This window comes from Haemaphysalis longicornis, unplaced genomic scaffold (genome assembly GCF_048455015.1).
Source record: "Haemaphysalis longicornis isolate Haplotype H1 unplaced genomic scaffold, Haemaphysalis longicornis Haplotype H1 scaffold_7, whole genome shotgun sequence".
In the NCBI taxonomy this organism is placed as follows: domain Eukaryota; kingdom Metazoa; phylum Arthropoda; class Arachnida; order Ixodida; family Ixodidae; genus Haemaphysalis; species Haemaphysalis longicornis.
Window position 1 is genome coordinate 180,117,547 of NW_027526422.1, and position 26,141 is coordinate 180,143,687.

At 47.8% G+C, this 26,141-nt stretch overlaps 2 protein-coding genes across 2 annotated transcripts in view; both read right to left on the minus strand.

The window, feature by feature from the left end:
• Positions 1 to 1,007: 1,007 nt before the first annotated feature.
• LOC144147294 (sulfotransferase 2A8-like) lies at positions 1,008 to 9,501 on the minus strand. The gene is made up of 3 exons (XM_077679391.1): positions 9,197 to 9,501; positions 7,717 to 8,471; positions 1,008 to 1,390 (listed from the first exon to the last, which is right to left on the minus strand). Exons 2-3 carry the CDS (start codon positions 8,440 to 8,442, stop codon positions 1,154 to 1,156), a joined length of 963 nt encoding a protein of 320 aa, XP_077535517.1. The 5' UTR covers positions 8,443 to 8,471; positions 9,197 to 9,501; the 3' UTR covers positions 1,008 to 1,153.
• Positions 9,502 to 17,491: 7,990 nt separating this feature from the next.
• Positions 17,492 to 26,141, minus strand: part of LOC144147295 (uncharacterized) — a 49,636-nt gene continuing 40,986 nt past the window's right edge. The window contains exon 5 of the mRNA XM_077679392.1: positions 17,492 to 23,328. Coding sequence (XP_077535518.1) covers positions 22,271 to 23,328 — 1,058 coding nt within the window. The 3' untranslated portion in view covers positions 17,492 to 22,270. The remainder of the gene's footprint in view (positions 23,329 to 26,141) is intronic.

The window sequence follows — 26,141 nt, forward strand, 5'->3', positions numbered from 1 at the left end:
GGTTTGGCGTCCCGCGCTTACCTTACCATCGCTTTGGAGGCTGCAGCCTTCCGCAATCATCCTGACTGAGGCGCTTCGTTCTTTGCGAGCTCCCATACGACGGACTGGCATCGAGACGCAAATGTTTCTAACAGCGACAAATTCAAAGGATACGCGCCTTTGTTTACACGCGACGTAAAGCTCATAGCAGGGAGCACGGTGCCTGCGGTAAAAATTCCGGTGCTTAAACCTAGCCAGCACACCCGTGGCTACGCCACTGGTGCACAAGAACTTACCCGGTTGGGGCGTCGCCCCCTCCGAAGAAGTTCGGTGGGTGCCCCGCTGCCCCCACGTACTTGACGCCTATGCGTGACAGTACACTTATCTTCAGCTCTATCGGCGCTACGAGGAATTTGGATATACGCGCTCGGTCTACACACGCGTCTATTTCCAGGAAACTTCCGCATAACAGCTCCGCTGTAAAAACCAATGTCCGCTATTCCCCGCTTTCTAAAGGAACCAACTCTGCTCCGGCAGCACGAAAAACTCCAATCTACCACCACTTGCAAATGCCCTTTCCCCTGAGCACTGGGAGATACCGTTGACTACGACAGCGCGGGCCACGACAGTGGGCTCAACACATGGCTTCCTGAACTACGGATCCATTCCTACCTGCTACAGCTCAATAAACGTTTCACCTCTCTCGTGCGCGCACTCCTATGATCAATTGTTCTAGTCTTGAGCAGTGCGTAAAGCCCAGCCTACCTAGCAGCCAACACAACTCGATAAATTAGGCATGCACTGCAATAATATGGAATTCGTTCATGACCTTTTGTATCAGTATGAAGAGATTGGTTTGAACACGCCACTGTGCAAGCCTCCAAAACTGCGCCAATCATCAACCAGTGAGCGCTATGGTGGTGTGCATGCACCATATCATGGTGCATACAATGTTCCAAAAAAACTTGACTGCCTGGTATTCGATATTCAGAGCTACAAAACTCACGCAGTCAATGCGACAAATATTCAATCTTTATTACTTCTTGAGCGCCTTGTGCTACCTTTGCCCAGGAGAATGTTAACTCTTGGCTGCTCTGAAATTTAGTGGGCAGAAATTCCACAGTTCCCTGTATTCCATATACCATCAATACTCTGCGCGCCCCGTTTTCACGAGTCACTCTTTCAGGGACGCAGCAAGAGCCTGTTCTCGTATGTCTTTCCAAAGGTCCATGAATGGAGACGTCTTCTCCTCTTCCGTTAACTTGGCCTCCAGGCGCCGAAGCTGCTCTGGTGAGAAGTACTCCTTCCAGCTTCCAACCTTGGCCTCTCTTACCAGGCAGTACTTTTTCCTGTCACCTCCATGTCCCTCTTTGCAGGATGAATCTACGCGTCGCATGGTGTCTTCCCATTCCTGGTGGTTTGAGAGAGGAGAGAGAGAAGGCTTTTTATTGAAAAAGCAGAGAGGTACGTTCACCGGCATTTACAGTCGCCTACATGCTTCTCTGCTATGGGTTGGGGATGGGAGAAGAAAAGGCCATAGAAAGAGCTGGGCAGAAAATAAAAAGAAAAAAACGCTGTCGTGGACTTGGCGCGATAACGCATTTGCCTTTGATTTCTGTTCTGAGCTTGTGTCACATAATTTACGATTTTGATTGAAATTAGGCCAATGTCATCCAACTAAAAGAACAAACTCCGTAGAGCTTGGCGCTGCTTCGAGGGACAAATCCATGGTCCTAAAATAATCCTGAGAGTTTTTTTTTTTTTTTTTTGCGAATGTTTGCTCTGCAGCATAAAACGGTAGAGGCGAGTGTGTTTAAATGTACGTGAACAGGAAGTTTTCACAGAGAAAGTCTAAAAGGCTTAGTGCTCCCTGTTCTAGACGTTCAATATTTTCAAGGAAGTGGGATGTTGGTTTCCATGTAGGCCGCACATTCTAATAAAATGAGTTCAACTTTTTCGACACAAGTGCATTTAACACACTGCGGATTTGGCGTCGCTCCCAGGCGAAATACAGCAAGGTGTATTACACAAAAACAAACGCTTCTTTCATGGCTCACCACTTCGCGGTGACCATACCTCGGCAAAGTTGGCGCGGCTCACTCAAACTCACTCACAATTTTTTTTTGAATCACCACTCACTCAAACTCAGACTCAATGCTGAGCAGCACATCTGCGCTCACTCAAACTCAAACTCACATTGAGCTCAAAACTCAGAACTCACTCGGACTCAAAACTCAAAATGTACTCAGAACTCAAAATGTACTCAAACTCAAAATGTACTCAAACTCAATTTGGACTCAAAACTCAAAATGTACTCAAAACTCAAAATGTACTCAAACTCAAAGTGTACTCAAACTCAAAATGGACTCAAAACTCAAAATGTACTCAAACTCACAATGAACTCAAAACTCAAAATGGACTCAAAACTCAAAATGTACTCAAACTCAAAGTGAACTCAATCGAAATGGACTCAAAACTCAAAATGTACTCAAACTCAAAATGAACTCAAAACTCAAAATGGACTCAAAACTCAAAATGTACTCAAACTCAAAGTGAACTCAATACTCAAAATGTACTCAAACCTCAAAATGTACTCAAACTCAAAATGTACTCAAAACTCAAAATGTACTCAAAGCTCAAAATGTACTCAAACTCAAAATGGACTCAAAACTCAAAATGTACTCAAAACTCAAAATGAACTCAGAACTCAAAATGGGCTGAACTCAAAATGAATTCAGAACTCACATGGCCTCACAGAGATTGAGACAGTCAGAGAGTGAGAGTGAGAGTTTGAGAGTGTGAGATTGAGAGTGTGAGAGTGAGAGTGAGAGTGTGAGTGAGAGTGAGAGTGAGAGTGTGAGTGTGAGTGAGAGTGAGAGTGAGAGTGTGAGTGTGACTGAGTGAGAGTGAGAGTGAGAGTGCGAGTGTGAGTGTGAGTGAGAGTGAGAGTGAGTGTGAGAGTGTGAGTGTGAGAGTGTGAGTGTGAGTGAGAGAGTGTGAGAGTGAGAGTGAGAGTGAGTGAGAGTGTGAGTGAGAGTGAGAGTGAGAGTGTGAGTGAGAGTGAGAGTGAGAGTGAGAGTGTGAGTGTGAGTGAGAGTGTGAGTGTGAGTGAGAGTGAGAGTGAGAGTGTGAGTGAAAGTGTGAGTGTGAGTGAGAGTGAGAGTGAGAGTGTGAGTGTGACTGAGTGAGAGTGAGAGTGAGAGTGCGAGTGTGAGTGTGAGTGAGAGTGAGAGTGAGTGTGAGAGTGTGAGTGTGAGTGAGAGAGTGTGAGAGTGAGAGTGAGAGTGAGAGTGAGTGAGAGTGTGAGTGTGAGTGAGAGTGAGAGTGAGAGTGAGTGTGAGTGTGAGTGAGAGTGTGAGTGAGAGTCAGAGTCAGAGTGAGAGTGTGAGTGTGAGTGAAAGTGAGAGTGAGAGTGTGAGTGTGAGTGAGAGTGAGAGTGTGAGTGTGAGTGAGAGTGTGAGTGAGAGTGTAAGTGAGAGTGAGAGTGAGAGTGTGAGTGAGAGTGAGAGTGAGAGTGAGAGTGTGAGTGTGAGTCAGAGTGTGAGTGAGAGTGTGTACCTTTTGCTGTATACCTTTTGCGATATCCTCATAATTATAACCAGAAATCATTTTCATATTTGTCCCACGTGACCCCCTCTAAGAGACCTTTAATTTGATACCCCACACACCCTAGCAGGGTCGTATGGAATTCATACCAGTCAAACTAACCATGACTCATGACTGTAACCAGGACGTAATATTTAGGTGTCCGACATGATTCCCCTAACTGGAACCTTCAATTTGACGCCCCACATGCTTCAGCGGCCTCACCTTGAATTTAACCCCATCTATGACTCATAATGACCATCTCATGATTCGAACTACGAAGCCTTTTTTTATTTGTACCACGTGATTCCCCTCTTCAAGACCGTAAATTTGATACCCTACACTCCCTAGCGGGGTCACTTCGAATTTTACCCCAATATAAGACTCGCCATGACAATCTAATGGTTATAACCAGGAAGCATTTTTGTATTTCTCCCACGTGATTCGGCTCATCAAGACCATTGATTTGATACCCATCACATCCTAGCGGAATAAATTTGAACGTTAAACCAATCAATGACTAACCATGACTATCTCATGATAGTCATGGTTAGTCCTACCACATTTTTGTCCCACGTGATTTTCCTTATCGGAACCTTCAATTTGATACCCCGGACACCCAGTGGCATCATTGTGAATTTTAACCTAATTTATGACCCATTTTGACTATGTCATGATAATAATCAGGAAGCACGTGATTACCCTCATCGAGACCTTTAATTTGATACGCCCTAGCGTCATGAACCTGAATTTTAACCGAATCTTTAATTTACCATGACTACGTCATGATATATCCATATCTCATGTTTGTCCCGAAGGATTCCGCACATCGAGACCTTGAATTTGATTCCCCACATGCCCTCGCAGCGTCATTTTGAATTTTAACCCAATCTATGACTCATTATGACTGCCTGATGACTACAATCAGGAAGCATTTTTTTTATTTACCCCGCGTGATTCCGTTAATTCGGACCTTTCATCTGATACCTTACACGCCTTAGCCTCATCAGTTTCACTTTTCACCCAATCTAATGTGGTCATTATTCTGTCTTAAGGGGCGCTGCCCAGTCAATTTAGCTAATTCATTTGAAACAGTAGAAAGGACAGCCCCCACCCCCATTTCCCCCCGGCTCTCACCTCTTCCTTTGTGACCCCTAGTATATCAAGCCGTTAACAGTAGCAGGCGAACAACCAGCACGCCAGCGCCGCCGTGTGCTTTCCCACCACCCTTTCCCACGCTCTTAGTGGATCCGTCAGGAGGAAAAGTTAAGACAACCCTTTTTTATGACCTCACCAGTCAATTATCACTCACGCGCCCAGCCGCGAAAATTAGGTATACAGCAAGTGCTTATGGCCATAAAAATTCAACAAGAAACTAAAAAAAATCACACACCACCTCCCTCCCAACCGATCATGCAGATCGCGATTGGTGCCATACCCGCAGGTAACTTGAATTCCGAGCCCACAGTGACGCATAAAACTTAACAGCCAACCATAGCTGCCTGCTAGGCTACTCATATGTACTCAAACTCCAAATGGACTTAAAACTCCTATTGGCGGTGAGATGTTTGAGTGGCGCCCCCTGGATCTGACGTCAGCTTAGGGACCCGCTCCGCTGTCGTCTGCTACATTCGCCGCGCTGCTACACCCGCGCCGCGGTCGTCCGGTTCTGACTGGCAGCAGTGCCTTTGCTAGAAATCGCCCGCTTTTATGTTTAGGTGCTTTAAAAAGCGTGTTTTCAATCAGATTCTGACGGCTCTGAATAATTTCAAGCTTTGTCCCGCACAATTTTACAACACACGAGGAGAGAGAGATCGCGACTTTCAGAGAACATCGCTCAGACGTAACTCGCCCTCGTCCTATCTAGCGTATTTGCGAGTTTCAGCGCTCAGAGCTCCTCGATAAGTAATCAAATGCGTAGGCTTCCCTTAACTATTTCTGAGATTCTCTTATGAAGACTCAAGAGTCTAATGCTACGCATCAAGCAGCGGGTCGCACAGCAGGAAATAAAACGGGTGTTTTCTCTTTCTTTCGTTGTTGTTAGATGAACGTTTTTTTTTTTCTTCTGTGCCCAACGCATTCATTTTATGCACCGTCCTAAACGTCCTAGGAGGTTTGGGGATGTTTGCGAGGCTCACAAAGTTCGTGTGAATATTCAATGCAATAAGATCTGTGCTACGGCGCAGATAACGTTGTCCACAGTACTCGAAGGCGGCTTTTGTGCACCTAATTTCTATCCAACCATCGATATCGTAACGAACTCAATCTCAACCCAAAAAGTTCTGACATGATTACGGTGTTGAAAACTTGATATACTTGCTAACTAACGCAACAAAAGTATACATGCCAATTTTCAGTATAACACAATTCGAAACCAATGAATATGTCCCGACAGCTCTTTATTATTTTCCAACCCCTTCAGTCGCAAAGAACAAGTCCTGGCCTGCTCGGGATGACGTTCGGTGAATTGAAGAATGAATCTTACTCTCTCGTCTTGGACTGAAGAGCCTGCCCACTAACCAGCTCGATTTTACTGTTTTCTCCTCCTCCTGGTCCTCCCCCTCTTCAGTGCAGTTTTACTATAATGCCTGTCTGAATATTGGGATGATATGGTTGTGGCAAATGTACCGAAATATCCCTCCAAATATGATAAAACATAGCCTTACTGTATGTTTGCCTTACAGGTAACTCGTTTTGCTCAATAAGCCTGCATACTAATTAGAAGCCAGGTAGAAAACCAGCACGCGCCTATACACACAGCAGGTTATTTGGAAATCAACCTACATTATTTGTGCCCCATAGTGCATGTCGGCACACTTCCATGCCGTGACAACGTAAAGTGACTTGATACAATAGTTTCGAGTGTTAGGCAAGGTTGCCAAATCTGTTTTACCTTACATGCGATTAGCTGGAATCGTAATGCCTTCTGCCAAAGCCGACAGCCCCGAAGGCCTGGAATTTGTTTTGGTCTTCCATTTTCGCTGTTGTCGGTTGTCAGCCTGCGGCTGTTACCTTTGTTCGAAAGACTGCTGAACACAGAGGCTGACGCCTAGCTCCGACTTTTCGCGCTCCGCACAGGACCAGCTTCGCAGCAATGCATAGGCGACGCCGGCAATGTTTTTTTCCGGAGCGGTATCAAAAACTATACTTAAAATCACGCCTTGAGCTAGTTTACGCTATTTTAAGTCTTTTGTTACGAAAAAAAAAGTTGCGCATTCGCGAGATCTGCTGCGGACAAGCACAAAATCTCAACCGCGCGAAAAGAAACAGCATAGAGAGCGAGCCCGAGTGAAGCAGACGACAAATGCGAGAATCCCTAAGCCGACGTCACGGAGGCGCGCTCCGCAGCGCCGCCCGTGGTCGCGCTCACCGCCAATTAACTCAGAACTCAAAATGTACTCAAAACTCAATATGTAATCAAACTCAAAATGTGCTCAAACTCAAAATGTACTCAGAACCACAATGGACTCAAACTCAAAATGTACTCAGAACTCAAAATGGACTCAAACTCAAAATGGACTCAAACTCATAATGTACTCAGAACTCAAAATGAGCTCAAACTCAAATTGTACTCAGAACTCAAAATGAACTCAAACTCAAAATGGACTCAAACTCAAAATGTACTCAGAACTCAAAATGGACTCAAACTCAAAATGTACTCAGAACTCAAAATGGACTCAAACTCAAATTGTACTCAGAACTCAAAATGGACTCAAACTCAAAATGTACTCAGAACTCAAAATGGACTCAAACTCAAAATGTACTAGAACTCAAAATGGACTCAAACTCAAAATGTACTCAGAACTCAAAATGGACTCAAACTCAATCGGACTCAAACTCAGTCGTGATCACTCGGCTCAAACTCACTCAAGCTCAAACTCACCATGCCACACTAGCCTCGCGCTCACTCAAACTCAAACTCACGCGTGAGTTTGAGTCCAAATGAGTCTGAGTGAGTGGACTCATGAGTGAGTTTGCCGACCTCTGGCGGTGACAGAAAGAAACCATCTATTGAGTAACTTGCAAAATACTCGCTGCATTTTGCACACCATTGGCCCAGAATTAAAGTGGAGACCCCCGAGACAGCTCCCTCGTTACCTGGAAACGTTATACCATCATCTACGGCTGAACTGTGCATACACAAATAGTTACCTGGTGGTTGGAATTGCCGCCAAGGTCTATCACAAGTAACGGTCTCATACTGTCTGCAGTGCACCTGTCCAGCAGCATCTGCAACATCCCGTCGTCTTGCTCGAGCTCTCGAGCGTACTTGTCACCCAAGAAGCGGGCCAGCCTCAGAACTGTGCCACGGGTGTCCGCCATCAGTTGCTCGTACGTGAGGAAGAACACGTTGGGCTCGTTTCTCAGGGCGTAGCCCGACGCTACGTGATTGAAGTAGCTTCCGTGGCCGGCGCAGTCGCCTTCAATGAACGCCTCGAAGAAATCGTCGAAGGTTCCGTCTTGGAAGCGGTACTGGCTTAGGTTGGTCGTCATGTGGAAGAAAGAGACGCAAACGTCCCACGGGTTTCTCGCTAGGTACACGTACTTCCCTTCCTTAGTCATCGTATCTCTTCGCGGTATCTGGTACGTCGAGAATATCCTCACGGGCAGGCTCGGCTTCCACCGTTTGAAATCCACAATTCCGAGGTAGCGCATGTTGGCCACGAACTCCTCGTAGCTCCCAACAGGTTCTCCTCTCTTGAGTATTAGCTGCATTACGTAGATTACCCAATGCGTTCCAGAGTTTGGGTAGGCGAGCTGAACGATGTCGCCGCTCTTGGCGCGGAACTTCAGGGCTTCCCTGAAGAGATCCGGATCTGAATTGGGACCTGCTGAGAGGCCGTCGATGACTTGGCCAAAAGGCTTCCTCCTTGTCATGATGAAGGGCTCCTTTCCGGCCGCTCGAGCTGCATTTCAAAAGGTGGTGCAAGTACACGAGGAGTTCGTCATCTGCATCGTCTTCAAAGGCGCGTAGAAATGCGCGTCAAAATGTTCTCTATAGGCAACGTTATATCATACCAATCTCTGGCGCTCTCATAATCGTGATTGGATTCATCCTCGTCGTGCACAGTGGGCAGATTGTTATATTCAGCTGTAGCGATTACATTCAGTGTAAGATGCAGCTAAGACTGGTGGCATTAACGGCTCTTTTTGCCAGGCCGGAGGTCGACAGGCTGCCCCCAATGCTTTGATATGAAAATGTGAAGGTTGGGCGGATTCGTGTGGATTTGTCGCACCCACCTACCGTATTCCTCAGCGTTCTGGGTTCCCCGCAACAGCAGCAAGGTGGGGAGTTTTGGGGATTAAATAGGTGTAGCCGGGTGGGAGGGGGAACGTACTCGTCAGGAGAGCGCGCGCAAACGCCGTTCATGTCCGCTCAGAGAATCCCACAAATTATAGTTTTACGTGGACAACAAATTTCTAAATAACTTTTCACCACCTTATTTACCATTAGCTTCCTAACAGCTCAAAGGTAAATAATACAATGCAATTGGCCTCGAGAGTCTCACCTAACAGACTGGTCACTTAGGCGTACCTTGTCTTCGAGCACACCGTGTGGCTTGGCTCCGAAAATTGTGCCACAGGTAGCGGTATAGTGTGTAATTACCACTAAAATTCCAAAAAGACCCACCTGAAAATACGCAGTGCGGTGTTGATCAGGTGCACCTTCGGCCACGACTGCTGCTTGCGTTGCCAGTGGCCTGGAGTAGTCTTAATGTCCCTTCGCTGAATATGGATGACCGCAGCCTCAGCTTCCCATTCTTTGTAGTCAGCGGCCTGGATAGGTGACACTTGGGAGCGACGACCATCAACAAAGGGATCGAATATCGGGTCTGGCAGTGCTGATTATAGGGTACAGCCTTTACAATATTACCGCGGTAACCGGGTACATAGCGGGGGCGTTAGCGCTTTATCGCGGTTCGAAGCAACGAAATCACCCTGAGTAAGTATATATACCTTCTCTGTAGCAGAAATCTTATCGGCATTGTGTCGTTGACTCCTACGCTGCACCCGCCAGAAGTGAAGAGCCCTGTTTGCTGTTATTCAGCCCGCTGAGTTTATCGTCGAAGAGTGAAGACGACAATGAATGAAAAAGAACGTGCATATCAGACTAAGTATTCGCGCTCCGACCCTGTCGTCTTCCAGTGTTTGCAGTCATGCCGGGCTTAGGCGATTGAATCGGACTTATAGAAAGCGGTAAGGTTGCCTCACGCGGCGAATTCCAGATTAGCGCGTAACCAGGGTACGTCCGTTGGAATTTTTTTGTTAATTATTGGTTTAGCAGCGTTATGGGCCTCGTGCACTGCCGTTTCGGAGCAACACGTTGTTGGACCTTGGACCTTGTTGCGCGAACGTCGAAGTTTGTTTGGGGCTGAAAACACAATCATCACACCTGATTTTTCAGCCACCTTTTTATCCGGTAGGAAACGCTGTGTAGTGACAATACCTTTACTAATGAATTGCAAAGAAATTATGAGCCCTCAAAAAACGTTCTTTTGAATGTTTTTTCAATAACATCATTGAAGCTGGTAGCATTCCATGCAATTGAATGCGCCAATTGTATTTGCACTGTATAAAGCCGGTTCCCGTCGTAACAAGAAAAATTACTGGTCTATATATAACTTGTCAAGCATGTAAAAGATACTATAAAAACGCTTATATTAACGATGCGAAGTTATCTAGAGAAACATGATATTTTATTGACCATGCAGTAGGTTTTTGTGGAAGGCAAGAGAACGGAGGTACAACTGGAAGAATTATCTGATGTGTTGAAGTCGTCTTTTGAACGTAATGACGTGACTTGCTGGCTCTTTCTTGACGTCAGAAAGGCTTTCAGTGTGTCGAACCGAAAGAAATACCGGTTCGGCTATGGTTCGGGTGAATTCACTTCGTTCCGATTCAGTTCCGGTTCGGCTAAATCACAACCTGAACCGTTTCGCGAGCCGGTTCAGAGAGTTTAATTATTTGCGATTTAAAGCGGCGATAAAAACCAAATACAATTCCGGTGTATTGAAAATACTGTTTCTCCCTGCATTTTTTTTAATACAACAGTAAGAAATTAGGCCATATATTAATGAAAACAGATGTAGTGTCGATCTGAAGCTACTTTCCAGCGCAGCCCCTATGTTAATGCGGCTACCACCAAGAGTGATGACCGTCTTTGGGAGATGCTTTCTCCCGCTTCCTTTTTTGGTTGTTGTTGCTGTTGACATTGCAATCCTCTCGCTGAAATCGCCCATCACATTGAACGTGCCTGCGTGCCGATGCGTCACCTCCGTGCATTAGCAGAAAACGTGTTTAAATACCAGTATACCAGTAGCGTACCTTTTTCATCAGTTGTAGCAAGGAGCGTTTTACTTTTTAATGTGGTGTAGGGGTGAGGTGCAAATTTTTTTCGGTGGTGGTGATAATAAGATTACAATACACGATATTATCAATATTATTATTAACATAATAAAATACCGTATTTTCGCGCGTATAACCCGCACCAAAATGCGAAAACTTCAGGGGTGAAGTAGAGGTGCGGATTTTACGCGAGGTATTTTCTTTGGTGCAGCTTCACCACAACGCGCGTTGGGCATTGCGGTGAAGCCACTTTTATCCTATTGACAGTGCTTATTTTGCACACACAGCTCAAAAATATACCAACCTGAAAAAATGTATGCCGCAAGTCATCTGGTTGCGTAATCAGCTAGGTAAGTTCTTTTGCATAAGTAAATGTGTAATGTTCCTTGATTATAGATTTGGTCCATCCTATTATGTATAAAATATGCGGGCAATACGCGGGGATATATTTTTTTTATTCGTCGACGGAAGGTGTGGGTGCGGGTTATACGCAGGGCCGGGTTACGCGCGAAAATACGGTATTAGCAATAATCAATAAAGGCCCGATTTTTAAGCATTCCAAATGGGCGTTTAAGGTGCCTAAAATGGCAGGCAAAACAACGTTTTAGGCCTTTAACTTCGTAAATATAGGCACCATAAAATTTTACTTGGCTCATGTTCTGGCGTTTGGCAGCTCAGAAGGCCCACTTGTCACCTCCCTAACGACTCTCTCCACGTCAACCAGCACTGCCGAAGATATTGCCATAGCCGTCCCCGCTACCACGGGCTCTGAATGCAATATAATTATTACAGATTCCAAGGAATCGTCGCATCTAACTCCCCGTCTTACGCCTACTCGCATCCATCAATCCCCTCCTCCAGACCTACATTGTCTAGACCCCCGGCCACTCGTCCCTCGAGAAAAATGAGACGGCTCACGCCGCTGCCCGCGCCTTTCCACACCGAGCATTTCCTTGAGGCCGGGTCAGAACCCACGGCCCAGCCTCCTCCAAGTCCCGCTGGTCCGTCACGCTACTACGACATCCTGCACCATCATAACAACCTTCGCCTTAACCTGCCACAACCCCACCCTCAACTAACCAAGGAGGAAGCATCTGGCGTGGCTCACAAACACCTATTACAAGGCACCCATTCTCAGCTCTATTTCTTCTGCCCAGTACCCTCTCACCTGTCACTGCCTACCACGTGGTGTGGGCCTTACAAGACACCCCGTCGCTCACCCCGATCCCAACTGTTTCTACGAGGCTAGCTGACCAGCACCTATCGCCTTGACCACATCTACCTGGCCACGTGTGCCAGGGCTACAGCAATGCCCAAGGGTACCTGTACTGAGGTGAACCCATCCCACCGAGTGACTGCTCAACGACCACCGCTTGCTCGTATAAACGTTAGTCTCCCTCTCTCTCTCTCTTTCTGCGCAAGGTGCGCACACGGCCGCTACATGTGCCGTGGGCGGAGCGCACAGCGGCGCGAACGGTCGCGTGACGCGGTCACGTGGCAACGGCGAGAACGCAGGGGGTAAACCCGTAGGCACAGTCTGTCTCACTCGTCTCGGCGTGAGCTCGTAGCTCAATCGGTCAGACAACGAGCTAACGCTCCGTTTCTCTATTCATTCCAGGTTCGATTCCTGGCGGGGCCAGTAACTTCTTTTATTTGTTTGCCGGAATGTTCTGTTGACCCCAACCGTCGCGACAGAACCCTTGAAGGGCAGAGGTAAAAAGCTCCGCCTTAAAATTGGCCACGTATCTGCTTCATTCGCTGCAAATTTCGTCCATAGACGATAGTCCTCTGCTGCATCTGCCACATAACTGCCTATTCTCTCTCTCCCGCCCACCTCTCACGCTAATCCCCTCCTGTCTCGGTCCTCGTGTGATAAAGATATGGGCGGTTTGCTGAATTCAATTCAAATTTCCAGCGTACGCGTTGCTTCCGGGCCATCTGTTGGGACCTTTTGTTATGGTTTGGAGGCACGAGCCCTTTCTGCATTTTGGGGTTAAAATACTATTTTAACGCGTTGTCTATTGCTTGATTACGCAAAAATTACGCCCGCGTCTATTTTTAAATGAAATAACACTGCAGGTATGTCTTGCTGTTTTGCCTGAAATACTGCAATGTTTGCGTTTTGCTGAACAGTGTTGACAGGTACAAAAGAACTGAGTCCCAGGTTTGTAAAGCTTTGCTTTAATGAAGCCGCGACAAACATCGCGCGGATCGGACGCTCGCTCCACCGAATCGTGATACTGTTAATTGTAAGCTTTGTAAAAAGCCAGAACACGTAGGTTCATGTGTGCCACAATGCTTAGTCCTTCCAGCACCTGATGATGATGATGATTAGTGGCTGTCCTTTTGAATCGCGACGTCGATTCTAAGCAACCGAATGGCCTGTTTTAATCCACTTACTTGCCCTGCTCTTAGCTAACCTAATAGATTTGCCTCCCCTCAGCTTTCGTTATCCTGAAACCCTGTTTGACGCTACTTGATGTGCAAAGATCCGCATGCGGGCCAAACCACTTGCTGAACAGACGCAGGCAGGCGGATAATCGTGAGCCGGAGTTAACCTTCGACGGCCCAAAGCGGCAGCAGTATGCCAACGCTCCAACCGCGAGAAGTCGAAGTTCAGGTGGCCGGCGGACCGTGAATTTGAAGCTCCCATCGAACCGCCGACGAATGCGAGAACACACGACGCAACCCCACGGCGATGAACGAACATGCGCTTTCCCCGCCCGCTCGATCCAAGTTTCTTCCTTTCACGACGCTCTCTCTCCCTACATCTCTACTCTCTGCTTATCAATGTCTTCCGTATCCGCGTTGTCACTCCGCTCCTTTCTTCGCTAGGGTGGCTCAATTCACACGCGCCCGCCGCAAGGGTGAACAAGTATACGTTGGAACCGCTATTTTGGGTCACTCGCAGGCCGCCGGAGCAAGTCACTGTAGCAAGACCGCACTATATTTTTCGCCGCAACATGGTTCACTCGCGAAGTTTGAATCATCTTATCTATTTCGCCTTGCTGGGTCTTGAGGGAAACGAAAACAGCCACGTGTTAGCACTTTGACCCATTAGAGACGGCGCGGGACCGTTCAAGGGTGTCTCCACCATGTACGGGAATGCTGTTTTTTTATCTCCTCCGCCTTTTACTATCGTTCATTTCACTTAGCCTTGGCAGTTCCACACTCGCTTTTTCCCCTCTTAAGGCACATTCCCACTGGCGATGCGCCTCGTCGCGCGACGAAAAGCGACGTCGCAAAGCGACGAGCCGGCCGTCGCTTTTCGGCGTTTTGCGACGGCCCCGCAAAACCGGTAAGCCAATCATGGCCGCGGAGTAGGCTGACGTAGCCGGAAACGAAACGTTTCTTTACATCCGGTATGCAAACGGTGCGGGCGGGCGGGCGGGCGAGGACGAGCCGCCGCCGCCGTTGCCACCGCCGCTGGCTCGCTCGGCCAGGCGCTTGGCCCGCTATCGCTGTACCCGCCGGGTAGGGCCGGCAAGCAACTTTCCGTGTGCATCGGTTCTTTGGTCAGTGGCTTCAGCGTGCGCGTGCACTAATCAACGAATAGCCTGGAACTCATCAGTGTGGAGAAGCGTGTATGGATTGTAAAAGCAAGTAAGTGGACAGCGAGACGGCAGGTTGACTTGCAGCCTCTTCGTTCTATCGGCGACTGGTAAACACGCGTAGAGTTCGGTGGCGTCAGAACTTTGCGCCTGTGAAAAGAAGCGACATTTGTGGGCCGTGATGCGGGTGTTGTGGCATGAAAGCAAGCGTGTGCATTTCTTCGTGCAATAATATGTTGAAAAGAGCCTTCTTGAGTTTGTTATTTTCTGCTCCTCCCGCAACCCGCAAATGTTTTCGGCATTGCTCCAGGTTAGTAGCATGTGTTTTAGTTTGATTTCTACCTGCTTTTGTCGCGTAACATCATTTTCTTTGACTGCGAATGGTTGACGCACCAACGAGGTCGTACAAGTCGGGAAGCAGCTGGGCTGAACGCAGTCGCATCATCGCTCATCGCAAGTGCGAACACCACCTCAAGGCCTCATCGCGCGACGAGGCAAATCGCCAGTGGGAATGTGCCATTAATCTGCTGGACCACGTCAGCTTTATCTCGCACACGCAAGGCGCGGGGCCGCCGAACGGCACCTGTGTCGCGTAGCATGCGGTGTTTTGCTAGCGGGTTTGCACGGGCGCACTACAGGGGCGTTTTTTTTTTTTTTTTTTACAAACTTGGGGTTTCAGCTAAATGTTCGCAAATCACGTGAGAACGCTGTAATATAGTGATATAATTAAGGTATTAGCCCACCTGCCGCGTGAGACCGTCTACGAGGCCGGCATTTACCCGCACCCCGGTCGTACGACACCCCGGTCATACGACGCATTCTCGCGGTCCATTGAAAGTCGTATTATCGGGGTTCCACTATTACCAGGGTGTGCCGCACGTCCACGGTGCGGGTAAAGGCCAGCCAAGTAGACAGTCTCACGCGACAGGTGGGCTAAGAAATTTCTAAACTACTATATTTAGCGCATTCTCGCATGTTCTGCGAACCTTAAACTGAAATCGCAAGTTTAAAAAAATGCCTATTTTGTGCCCCCCCCCCTCCCCTCCACAGCGTCCAAGCTAGCCTGCCAGCCAAAGCCGCGCGCTACGCGACACCCGCGCTGTCTGGCGATAGCCCGCCAGCCCCGCGCCTTCCACAACCGAGATAAGGCGGAAGTGGTTGAGCAAATTGAGAGGGGAAAAATAGAGTGAAACTGCCAAGGCTAAGCGAAACGAACGATAGTACAAAGCGTAGATGAAAACAAAATGGCATTCCCGTACAGGTTGGAGACACACTTCTTGGCACCATAGACACACTTTGGACAGTCCTGTGCCTGCTCAAACCATACCTGTTTTCGTTTCCTACAAAAGCCAGCAATGCGAAATAGATAAGATGATTCAAAGTTACCGGGCACACCACTTTGCGGCGAAAATGATAGCGCGGTCTCGCTACAGTCGCTACAGTGACTTGCTGTGGCAGCGAGCGAGTGACCCGAAATGGCGGCGCCAGCGTGTACGTGTCAACACACTGCTGTGGACGCGGGTTATTTGTGGCACCCTAGGAAAGAAAGGAGCGGAGTGATAATGCGGCTTTAGAAGACACTGATAAGGAGAGAGCAGAGATGTCGGGAGAGAGAGCATTGTGAAAGGAAAAAACTTGGATCTAGTGGACGGGGAAAAGCGGCTGTTCGGTCATCGCCGTTGGATTGCATAAGAATGTGTTTTCGCATTTGCCGGCAGCTCGGTGGGAGCTTCAAATTCACGGTCCGCCTGCCACCTGAACTTCGACTTCTCGCGGTTGGTGCGTTGGCGTACTGCTGCCGCGTGGGGCCGTCGAAGGCTAGCTCCCACTCACGAGTACCCGCATGTTAGCTTGCGTCTGTTCAGTAAGAGGACTGGCCCCCTGCGGGCCTTTGCATATCAAGCAGTGACAAACGGGAGTTCAGAATAAAGAAAGGGCGGGAGGAGGCGGCGAAGCGGTGTAAAATATGGGAAAAACGCCGGTTTATCCACGCAAGGTCCGTCGTATGAAGCGGACCGCGTGCACCCGAGCGTCATATCATCGGGGTTTTTAAAGCATTGTTCCTATGGGGAGTTTGCCAAGGCCGCGGTGATCCGTCGTAATAAGCTGGTCGTCGCAAGTCCGGGGGACGTACCAGCGCAGGGTTCGTACGGACTTCAAAAGCAAAAAATTCAAGGGTTTTCAGGGACTTTCAAGGACCAGAAAACACATTTTCAAGGTCCTCATGTTATGTTTTATCTGGGATTATTTATAACTTTTTCAACACAATGCAAAATTCTGTTATTGCCCAATACCTAAGAACGTTACTGCACATTCAGATAGGAGCTATGGATTCATGAACGCTGTCCTAGCTTTATTTTTTATTTCATAGTTTGTATTTAGAGGTTTTTCTTTTTTCTTGGTGTTTTGCTTAGGCTGTTTGATTTCAGAACTTCGTTACTGTTGCCTGCATCTCCTGCTTTGTCAGCAAGAATATGAGCTGAAATTAACTCTGCAAGCGTTGCTGCAAGGCAGGATGAACTATGTACACGTCCACCATTTTGCACGTAAAAGCAAACGCAGATGGAGCGTATGAGGCACAGCAAACATGCAATGAAAGGCCGTCCACAGACTAGATGGAACATGCAAGATAGAGAACAGAAGCCGGCTTTCACGGGATTGTATCGTGACATGAATTCTATTGAGGAGTGCTACTCCCAATGTTGCCTGGTAATAATGAGAATCCACAACTCGTAATTTCACGCAATACACTGAAACTTGATTGTTACAATGTTTCTTTACATTTTTAACACCTAAAATCCACGACAAACACTTTAAATTCTTGTGAAAAGATAGGGCCATTGGTTCTCTCTGGAAAAATCAAGGGTTTTCAAGGACCCTTTAAAAATTCCAGGACTTTCCAGGCCTTGAAATTTACACGTCTAAATTCAAGGGTTTTCAAGGTTTTCAAGGACCTGTGCGAACCCTGCAGCGGAGTTCTACTGTATTCACACCCCCCAAGTAAGGTTTATGTTTGGTTTTAGCGCTGACATAATGATTCCTTGTGTGTCTTACCACAGGTATTCCGGATATTACGTGTGCAGTGCATATACCAGAGGAACGCAAAAAACATATGCCAATGGTATACTAGAATCCTACCCAGCAATGACAGCAACATTCCTGAGCTTAAGGTCCTTTATAACTGCCACACCTCTTATATGGACACTTGGTTATGTCAAAAGCCAAGGTGGCGTGACTGTCACGTGTTCGTGCAGTCACAGCCTACTTACTCCAAACTCCGCTCACAAACAGAAACTGCTATCTGTCTGCCCTATTCAGCGAAAGCACACCTGACAGCATTTTCATTTTGGCTGATACAGAAACCAGTCCTTTATTTCCCAGCCTGTAATGATGATCCCTTTGAGCATGATGATGTCATACTGATGCATTGCACACAGCCACATGCCAACATGGAAAGTGCACTGCATAGGAACCGTTGAGGACTGAAGAAGTAGGCAGCAAGCAACAACCATAGCGGCAGTAAGCCCGAACAAATACACAACTGCACATCATCTGCCTCCCAAAAAACATTCGCCCACCCAGGCATAAATAAACAAAGTTACACCATTCATGCTATAATTTTAAATACTTATACATGATATATTACAACTATGTTGTGAGGAACTCCTTCACATGAGTGCTTGTGAGCAAATGAGATCAAAGTATACATTGAGTGTCTAAATTACTAATAAAAGAAATATCCACAACATACACATTTCAAGAAGCAATAAAGGGATACCAAAGGACGAATGCATAACTTATTGTTTTAAATTAAAGATCACATATTTCATAGCCGTTTCAGCCTTTGCTCAGCGACCAATGATGCCTTCATTGCTACGAATAAATAAAGCTGTTGTTCCTCTCTCCCACTCCCCTTTCATTCTTTGTGACATTAAAGTGCACGACACAACAAAGTGCCCGATGCGACCTGGGCCCCATACCCAACTTTACTCGATCATCACCACCTTCCTAAAGGCCTGCGGTGAACGGCTTCCACTTTTCACCACGAAGGTTGGAAGCCAATCAGAAAAGGTTTTTGTAATGCCACCTCCCTTTGGCAGCACACCTAAAGAGTTGATAATGCATCAGCCGTGAGAGGCCCATTTTCTTTACAATTATGGATAGACTATGTATCTGGACGTCACTACAAAGTTAAATAGACTTCATGCATGAAACTACGCAATGCAATCACAAACAAGATTTCAACAAAGCCCCTTCAGTGTCCCTTTATAAAAGACTAGGATAATTTAAATTGACCTTTCAGCAAATGCTACAAAATAAATCTCGCTCTTTTTGTACTTTAAAGGAGCCATGAAGAGAAAATGCAAGTTGGTTTTATTCGAAAGATTTCGTGTTTTATAGTGCCCCCAGCGCTTGTCCGGATACAAACGGTGCTTTATTCACTGAGAAATTAAACAATTTAGGTAAAAATTTTGATGTTCCCGCTCAATCGTGCGTTGTCGTGGTCCCAAGTGACATCACTGAAACCGACCGCTCTGCAGCCTAGAGTACCTTCATTCACGCATCCGCCGCACAGGGTAGAGACACGTATACGCTGGCGCTGCCATTTTTGGTTGCTCGCTCGCCGCCGAAGGAAGTCATTGTGTCAAAACCGCGCTAAAATTATCGCCGCAACGCGCTTTACTGAAGAAGTTTGAATCATATTGTCTGTTTCGCGTTGCTAGGTCTCGTGGGAAACGAAAAGAATAACGCGCTGAGCCCGTTGGCCCAATTGCGGCGGCACGGGACCGTTCGAAGGTTGTCTCCACCCTGTACAGCGGTGTTGGTTTGTTCCCGCGTTCCTTTACGTTCCGTAACCTAGATGGCGCCACCATATCGTGGCAAGCGTTTGGTTTGTTTTTGCCCACATTTAAATTTGGCTTGTTCGTTCCCTGAAAAATATTCGTTCCCTGAAACAGTGCTCGCTCGACAAATGGGGTCACGTAAGACACCGTTGCTTGCGTCAATCGGCCAGTGTCGTCTGAGACAACCCCAAGCCCCGTGTTGCTGTGCAGCGAAAGCAAGCATGCTGTGCGCAGTACGAACAGCAGAACGCATCAGTACTTCTATGTTTACATGTGCTTTCGTAACTTCCACTGTTTGTCCCATCATTCTTATTGCTTTGTAAAGAATGTGCCCTAAATTTAAGCGCAAATCGCTCGTTCGTCTAGTTTGTAAGTTCTACCTAATTTGCGTCTGCTTCTGCCAGCCTCCGCCAATCGCAGAGCTTAGCCCATGTGACGACATAGGTTCTGTTGCGGGAAATGAGCTGGTGGGTCGCATGACCATTCCGTTTTTCCTAATTATGTAGCTTATTTGAGCGAAGTTTACGTTAAAAGTGGTGTCAGTATGATTAAAACGAGACAATCTTTTGAATGAACCAAACTTGTGTTTTCTCTTCATGGCTCCTTTAAGGGTGCGAAGCAAACAATGAAAGCTTAAATATGCTCAACAAGCAACAATAATATACAAAAACCTTAAAATAAGTTTAAAAACAAAACACACTTTGCACTTCCAGCTGTTTCTTTTTAATTAAATACTACCGAAGACTTAGCGGTCAATGGTCGGCCGTGTCCGAAAATGCAACACAGCCGTAGTGGTCCACTGCCATTGGTTGGTACGTCCAACATGGACGTACCCCGACACAATGACAATGAGATTCTTCAAGCCCATTAGTGCCGCTGACGTGCTCAGGAATCACAGCCAGAGCTCGAAAGGTACATGGCCAAGGCAGTCAGGCTTTGAACTAGTGACAAAGGCCATCCTTTGTGTGAGTGACTAGAAATGGAAATTTTAGGTGGAACACACTGAAAAGACCCTGGAACTAAACTGGGCCTTTCACTTGAGTTTATGCTCTCTTGTTAACATTGTAAGGAACTACAGGAGCTTCAGCACACTTTGTGGTGTGCTAGCGATAAACCGATCTCGTCTGTTGAACCCCAGCTTATCAACACTGCTGCATTTATCCATTAGGCACTGATAAGGTTCATTATTAGGACCAAAAAGTTTATTCAACCTTTACTAAACCACCGAAATAAGTGTAGACCATTTATAACGTAACCGCTTATAGTGCGGGACCGGATATAACGCGGGTTTTTGTGACCACCGGTTTGCCTCCCATAGAACTCAATGCATAAGCATACCGCTTAAGATGCGGTTGGCCGAAGCACAATACCGTTTATAGTGCGGTTTTTCGGCGGGTCTGCTCATCGACCGGCGCAGCTGGGGCATCGTTTTAGGGTAGCAAAAGAAAAAAAGAAACGATGAAATCGGCCATCTGACGCAGCGCGCACCCCTTGCTCTCCTCTAACTTCGACACAGACGCAAAAAATAGGCACCCTTTAGTTCGCGCGTACGTGATAACCACAGCTGTCCTTGCTTGATGCACCTCGTAAGATAGCGACCGGCTCCCCGTCCGCGCGTGGCAAGTTGTTTCTATTAATCGTGAACCGCATGGCCCGTTTTCGCACACGAATTGTGCACATGGGCGTTGCGCGTGAGTTTTTTTCATGCTCACGTCTACGATTCCGCGCTGGCGGTGGCTTCTTCGCGTGGCAGTGGGAGGAGCCTGACGACTTGCACCAATGGAAAGACGCGCACCAAATGGCGGGAGATTCGAAGCGCTCCGAGCCGGCTAGCTAAAGTCCCTCGATCAGATGAAGGGACTTTAGTTTAGGCTTACCACCGCGGTATTTTTTGATGGGCGCTTTCACAAGCAGCGTGGATGGCAGTTTATATTCCACTTTGCGGTCACATTATCAGCTCTTTTCTTGCATGAGCATCTTCGCTTGCGCCTCGTGCGGCATTTCAGCGAGCGGTTAGAAGTGGTCGCTGGAGCTGCCTGCACCGCTTCACGGCCAGTGCCGACGCCATGTTGCCGCCTCTTACCGCGCCGCACACATTACGTCAGTTGTATCCGCGCTGGCGTCGCCGCGCCTGCGGCGTGCGCTGCACGTTTTCGCGAGAAATCGCTCCATGCGGTTCACGCTTTAGAACGTTGTGCAGATAAGCCACCGCTCTTCCCGAACAAGCGATCCGCGCGAAGGTTTCCACCACCAGTACGTTGCGCTGATAAGCAGCCGCCTTCGGCATCGTGAACACAAGGTGGGGTAAAAAAAAAAAAAATCCGGCTGGCTTTTCTCATCATGTCCTGCGGCATCTTCATAGACGCAAAAAATGCAGCCATGGTCTTTCAAAACACAAACACAACGGAAGTTAAAGCCGCACTCGCCGTTTGTAAGACCGCGTTTTTGCAATGTGTGAGACCCGGCAGCAGCGGCTGATGTTAAAAATAATACGAAATAAAGACCCTTTCTTCGTTTTTAGGCGCTGTGCGTTTGGGTGATAAAAAATTTAGGATGACTTGAGAGGTAGGGGGCGATTTGGTTGAATTCGCGCACGTTTTGATTGTAGTGCGGTACCGCTTATAGTGCGGATTTTTGCGGCTCCCGCGACATACGTTATAAGCGGTCTACACTGTAAGTCTAGGCAGGTAGCCGAAAGTCGGGCGTGAAGGTTTGCAATATGCAGTCATCTTTGTGAGGCCCAAACGCGACAATTTTTCAAAGTGGCACGACACATCACAACAGTGAGCTGCTATGTTGTGATAAATGGTATTTCCAGTCAAATTTTAAATACAAAAAAAAAAATGAGATGTATGAGAAGTGGGCAAGGGTAGATTAACTTTACAAGCAGAAGACAGCAGCCTGTCAAATACGGATGATCCCAGAAGGCAAGTAAAAATCGCCTGGCTCAACCTGCCACGACCTCTACGACCGCCCAATAGTAGCGACCAGGGAAGAAGAGCCCTCTTCACCACACTCACTCGGCGCCATGTCGATAAAATCCGCAACTTCGGCACCATCGTCAAGCACAGAATGTCCACTCTGGATGGGCAGAAAGAGTTGGGCAAGGGCTACTGTGTGAAGCGACGACTGAAACCTCGAAGGGCTCAGCTCGCAAGTCGTCGGAACAACGGTCCTGAGCACATTCTGGGGCAAGTCCGACGACCGTCTGCAGGTAAGCGCACAGCGGGACTGCAGTCCGGACTCCACCGCATCCCGCAAGTGGAGCACCGCTGCAATGGAGACGCCAATTCCGACTTGAGCCATCCTCAGTGATTCTTCCTGGGCTTGTGACGATGGCAAAGAGATCCGTGAGAACAAGTCCTTGAAGCCATCTAAAAACGCCACCGCGTCAATCCGCTGCTCCGGAGTTGCGCCCAGTGTTGGTGACGTGACCAGAGAGAACCACCTGTCCATCTGCTCCACGAACCACGCTGTCGTTTCGACGCCTTCGGGAAGTTGATCGACCGCTCGGAGGCAACGCAAGCCGGTTGCCGTTCTTTGACTGAGGACTTCGCAAGACATCTCCACACTGCCTCCTTGCTCCAAAAGATCTAGATTGATTCCATTTACCATCCCCAACTTTCGAGTGGCATTTTTCTCGAACAAAGATCGAATATGGTCGAAGCACACTTTCTCCGATGGAAGGAGATACCTTTTGGTGGCATCTTCAGGAAGGAGCAAAGCCTCATTCTGCACGAGGGCGTCCAAGATGCTCTTCATGACGTAAGGAGCGTCGGCAAGGATGACTAGACGATGGCGGTCGCTCGTTGTTCTCGCCTGCTCGTCGGTGCAGGCGGGGTGAGGAACGGCGAAGACCGGTCGCCTCACCGCACGAGTGGAGACGCCGCACCGCTTCCAGACCGATAAGGTCGCGGGGGACAGGTCGGTCACGAGACCGTCTACGACGAGGCTGAGGGCTTCGCAGCTTCGGATCACTCCGTGAACGACCTCCCTGATCTTGTCTGCAAATGCAGGGGCACCTGTTGGAGAAAAAGAGGAAGGAACCGGAAAGAACAATAAGTATGAGAGCTGACATAAAACATCTCATTTCGGCAAATCCCCTAGTTATTCCGACAAGTCCCGCAACAAGATCCGTGGAGCGCAGGGAAACATTTTGTTGCCACAAGAAGTTCATAATTTTGGATTTGTGAATAAGTAAGTAGTCATTGAAAATGCAAAGTGTGGAGCGTAGGTAGTGCCCAGTAATGGCATTTGTTCTGGTTGGCGGCAGGCAAAAAAAAAAAAGAGTTGTTTGGTGGTGCAGAGTCTGGCCTTGACAGAGTTGGTGCCTGTGGGCCTCGTGTGATGGTATGGTGGTGCGACTGATGTGCTGTGCTCAGCACCATCTTGGTAACAATGAAAAAATCATCTCTCTGTTCCGCGAACAGATTCGTAGAGTTCCGTAGCATTGCATTCGGCACAGTACAGATGTCAGCACGCAAAAGAACAAATCGCCGTTATTTTGTTGCAGTGCGATACAATGCAAAATACATAAAGGGAAACAGGAAAGCAATTCACCACAAAAAAACCAGGGCCCGCTTGCTCGAAGCCAAATAAGACAGTCTTATTCGCAGTCTAATCTTATTGGCAGTCTTATTCGGGGTCTTATGTTCCCTAGGCTATAAGACGCTTTCTGGAAACCTATAAGACAGCGAATAAGACTCTAAATAAGAACGCAATAAGACTGTGAATAAGCCTGCTCCGAGCAGTCTTATTCACAGTCTTATGCTTACGTGGTCGGTCATTTCATCATAAAGACCGACCTCCATACCGTGAAAAACGAGTGCAGTAGCCGTAGAAGTGGCGAACGATACCGAGCGGCGGCCGTTCGACCGTCTGCTTGGAACAAATAAATGCCTGTTCCGGGAGATCGACGCCGTTGGAAACGCCGTCGGGAGAGAGGGTGAAAGACAGACAACGCAGGCGCCGGAAGCCGCAAGGCCTACGTACTTTGATGCGGCACCGATGGCTGCAGCCAACCACCCTTTTCAACTTTCGCTGTGCGCTATGGGCGTGTGCTTGTTTTTCCCGGGTAGCGCGGCTTTTTTCCTCCCTCACGTGAAACAAAGATGGACAGGAATGATAGCCTGCGGCCCGATATTAATCCCGAGCAGACATCGGGCGGGCAAGCGCGCGGTGTGAATGTGTGATCGTCTGCTATGCCAGCTGTCACCGCAGTAGCTACAAAAAGGCGGCACGGAAAGGACGGAACAAATGTATTGTTTTATAAAATCATGCCCATTAACTCAGGAACACCAAATAGGCATTCACAATAGAACTGCAATGTGACAACAAAATTACACACAACAGCGAAACGCTTGCAGCCTGTGTACCCCTGCCCGTGAGTGTCAAATAAAATCGCGTTTTCAACGAGAAGCTGCGCAGACTTCGTGTCTTTCCTTCCTTCTCTTCGAAAGTGGCGGTTACGAAGCTTGATTGTTTGGATTTGTACTTTGATTGCACATTCTGCTTGATCAATTGGTATCCGGAGGCGCCACGTAAAAGCAGCACGCATGATATTAACATTCGGCTATATTCTACTGCACGATTGTTTACAGCTGCAGCCCTCGCTAAGTGAGCTGCCGGCTAGGCCGCGGGTGATTGCGATCGTGTAGCCGTTCCACGCGGCGTGAGCCTCTGGAGTGTTCGTTGCATATAAGTCTACGATGATGAACCCGAAGCCAATTTGCAACTTTCCAATTCACGGTGATATCGAAAGCACGACTCGTGTTGCGACAACGTAAGACAACGTCGCTGCTTTTTGCGTCAGCCCAGTGGGTTTCTCGGGCCCACGCTTCGAGCAGACGATCTCTGTTAATGATTTCGTTTACGCGGCCGGGCGAACGAGGCCCGGCCGCGTGAGTTGGCCTACCAAGGATGGCAGATCATTGTAACGTATTTGTGTCAAGGCTGAAATACGCCGTCTGATGGTCAGCATTGCTTGAATAAATCCAATCATGGTTCAAAATAAACGCTTGCCCAACGCCGGTGACAGCAACAAGCAGTTTTGCAGCGTATTCCCCGCTTTTCCCTAGGGGCCTCTCTCGTGCTCATCTAGGTACTTGCTGTCCCTATAGTCTTGTATAAGACCGTTCTGTAGCCTGGCCCGAGTGCTTTCGAGCAAGCGCACTAGTCGAAATCTTATTCGCGGTCTTATTGAAGTCCGCGAATAAGACTAGACTGTGAATAAGACTGCCAATAAGAACGTGTGTTCGTGCAAGCGGGCCCAGTTGTATGAATCTACTGTCATTTCGCGACGTCTTCAACTGAGCATGAAAGGCACCGTCCAAAAGGAAAATAAAAATAAAAAGACCAAAACCTGCGAGCCCGCTCACAAGAAGAAAGAGTGTGTGTGTGTGCGTGCATCACCTCCTGGAGGCAATATTGTTTGTGTGAAAGAAGACGCGAACACCCCACCCATAAAGAAATTTCTGTACTGTGGGGCCCCGAGACCCCACAAGAGCATTACATGGAGGCGCGACGTCGCAACGGCACTGGCAATGCTTCCGTGGCTTTGACTTGTTGAGTTTTAGATCCCAGTCATGGCATACTGACATAACCCAGAGTTGGCGTTGTGCGTGTGGAATAGCGACGAAACATTCATGTGCATATTGCAACATCCAGGATATATGACTTCAAGAGCCCAAAGATTCAGGTTTGCAGACACAGGTATTTGAAGACACAACTGCGCAGCAAAACTCTACGTGAAACTACTGAAAATACAATGACTGTTCATTGGATGGGCTTAAAAAAATGTCACTTGATGCTTTTTTTTAGGTGTGTTCATAGGAAT

Excerpts from the sequence above, each read along its gene's own strand:
- LOC144147294 (XM_077679391.1), bottom strand. The coding sequence starts at position 8,442 with ATGACAAGGAGGAAGCCTTTTGGCCAAGTCATCGACGGCCTCTCAGCA. Across the intron at positions 1,391-7,716 it reads GCGGCAATTCCAACCACCAG|GAATGGGAAGACACCATGCG; the intron begins GTAACTATTTGT and ends TCAAACCACCAG.